Consider the following 1,764-nt stretch of genomic DNA (forward strand, 5'->3'; position numbering starts at 1 on the left):
ATAAGGTAAGACGGAGAACGCTAATACTCAAATGGAGTAAGAGTATTACTTATCAGGAGTCACTGCTCCAGGCCTCTTATCGCTGCACTCACAGAGCCCATGTGTGTGGATATAATCCGGGATTGCATACTTCGCTACAGCAACCTGATGCTCGTATTTGATTTGTTGTAGGGCTACAAGCTGGATAATACCGAGGAGAATAGTGGCAGCAACTGCAAATGCGCCTGTCACCGCTGCTGTGGCAATTGCCATCACGGACCAGGTCCGGTGTCGTGCTGTATATACATTAAGAAACGTATTGACTAAGCCAGTCACAGAGTGGACCAGGGTCGGCCTGTCTTTTATTAGTGACTTAATCCTGGTAAGAGTGAAGGCACATTACAGGAAAATCTGGCGCGTTGGCCAAATGAGATTCGACCTCCACCTCCACCAAAGCCAGCCGCAGCCAGCGGTGCCGAGTGCGCATGATGCTATAGCTAGGCCAAGGAGAGGGGGGTTCTGGATAGCATCAGATATCACCCCATTATCCCGTCTCCGGCCCTTTAATCCGTCCGCCAGCGCAGTGTCTTGCAATGTAGAAAATGTGCCTGGGAAAACCAAGAACCCCGCTAGGAGAAGCCAGGTGCAGCTGGATGCAATCAAATTATGAAGAATGGGTATTCTTTCCGTCTCGAGCAGCATGTCAACGTAACGGCTCTGGATGGCCGGGTTGGTCGAGCTTGGAGACTCGCTCAGATGGTCAAGCCACCGTCGCCATCCATATGCCTCCTTTCGGGCTGTCGATGATTGTGCCGCCATTCCCGTAGTGCAAGGGAGCCCGATGTCTGTATGGTATGAATGCTAAGAGCGGACAAGATGAGCCAAGACGAGAATCTGTTCAACAGCTGAATTTATATCTGCCGTGGGAATAGATATCACCCTACATCCCAGGAAGGTGTCGTGTTTCTGGACAAGACTACGCCTCAGCTCCTGCCCGCATTACATCCTGTACACCACGTTCCTATGAGAACATTACACTCTTATTCCAGGTCCTTTGGCCAGCTAGTTAAGGAACCTATTGTGGGAGCTTCAGCTCCTAGAACATCTAACCAAATGGGTCATAGAACGTCAACAAGCTGGTCCGATATTCATAAAAGATGCTACCTCCTGCAAGACAGCTTATACCAGACCTACTGTACTGTGTTTCCTGAGTTGTTAAGTCTGCTCCTTGGAGCGCACCAGACCGCGACTCTTCCTCTTGATCTATAAGCAGGCTACATAAACGGGTACAGATTCGTTGAGGTGTTGCCAGACACATTGCACTCTCATGTAAAGTATGACTTGGACGGGCAGATATATCTGCCGTCTTCCCAATACTGCGATACCACCCTAAAAGGGGACCGTACTTTCGCCTCTCCACGAGACAAAAAGCTGCACAGTACTTCACTTGATGTGAAATTGCTACAATGCCCTGCACAACCACTCTGTCTACACCTTACTTTTCCTGGCCTTTTCCCAACTTCCCCTAGTTGCTGTAATCTATATAGTATAGACTTGTACTTAGCCCCTTTGACAGTGCATGCTTTTAAAGAGACCGCCTCAACTCCATACTGTCAGACCTTGTTAAATCTCCGAAGAGATTACGGGAGAATAGATGCTTAAAAGTTTCATATATGAACATTCTCACATTCTCCGACCTGTACCCATGACCTTGATTAGTTGAGCGTGAACTACGCACCTCGTTCGGTGAATAGTCATATTCACTTATTAAGCGCGAGTGCGAAC

The 1,764-nt window shown here is 48.4% G+C and overlaps 1 protein-coding gene across 1 annotated transcript; it reads right to left on the minus strand.

Moving 5' to 3' along the window:
* Window positions 1-45: 45 nt before the first annotated feature.
* On the minus strand, window positions 46-798 carry ASPBRDRAFT_201818 (uncharacterized protein; the record flags this gene model as incomplete). Its single annotated transcript, XM_067621608.1, has 2 exons — window positions 46-334; window positions 383-798. 2 exons carry the CDS (start codon window positions 796-798, stop codon window positions 46-48), a joined length of 705 nt encoding a protein of 234 aa, XP_067472686.1.
* Window positions 799-1,764: the final 966 nt, after the last annotated feature.

The sequence above is a fragment of the Aspergillus brasiliensis genome (genome assembly GCF_001889945.1).
Source record: "Aspergillus brasiliensis CBS 101740 unplaced genomic scaffold ASPBRscaffold_83, whole genome shotgun sequence".
In the NCBI taxonomy this organism is placed as follows: Eukaryota; Fungi; Ascomycota; class Eurotiomycetes; order Eurotiales; family Aspergillaceae; genus Aspergillus; species Aspergillus brasiliensis.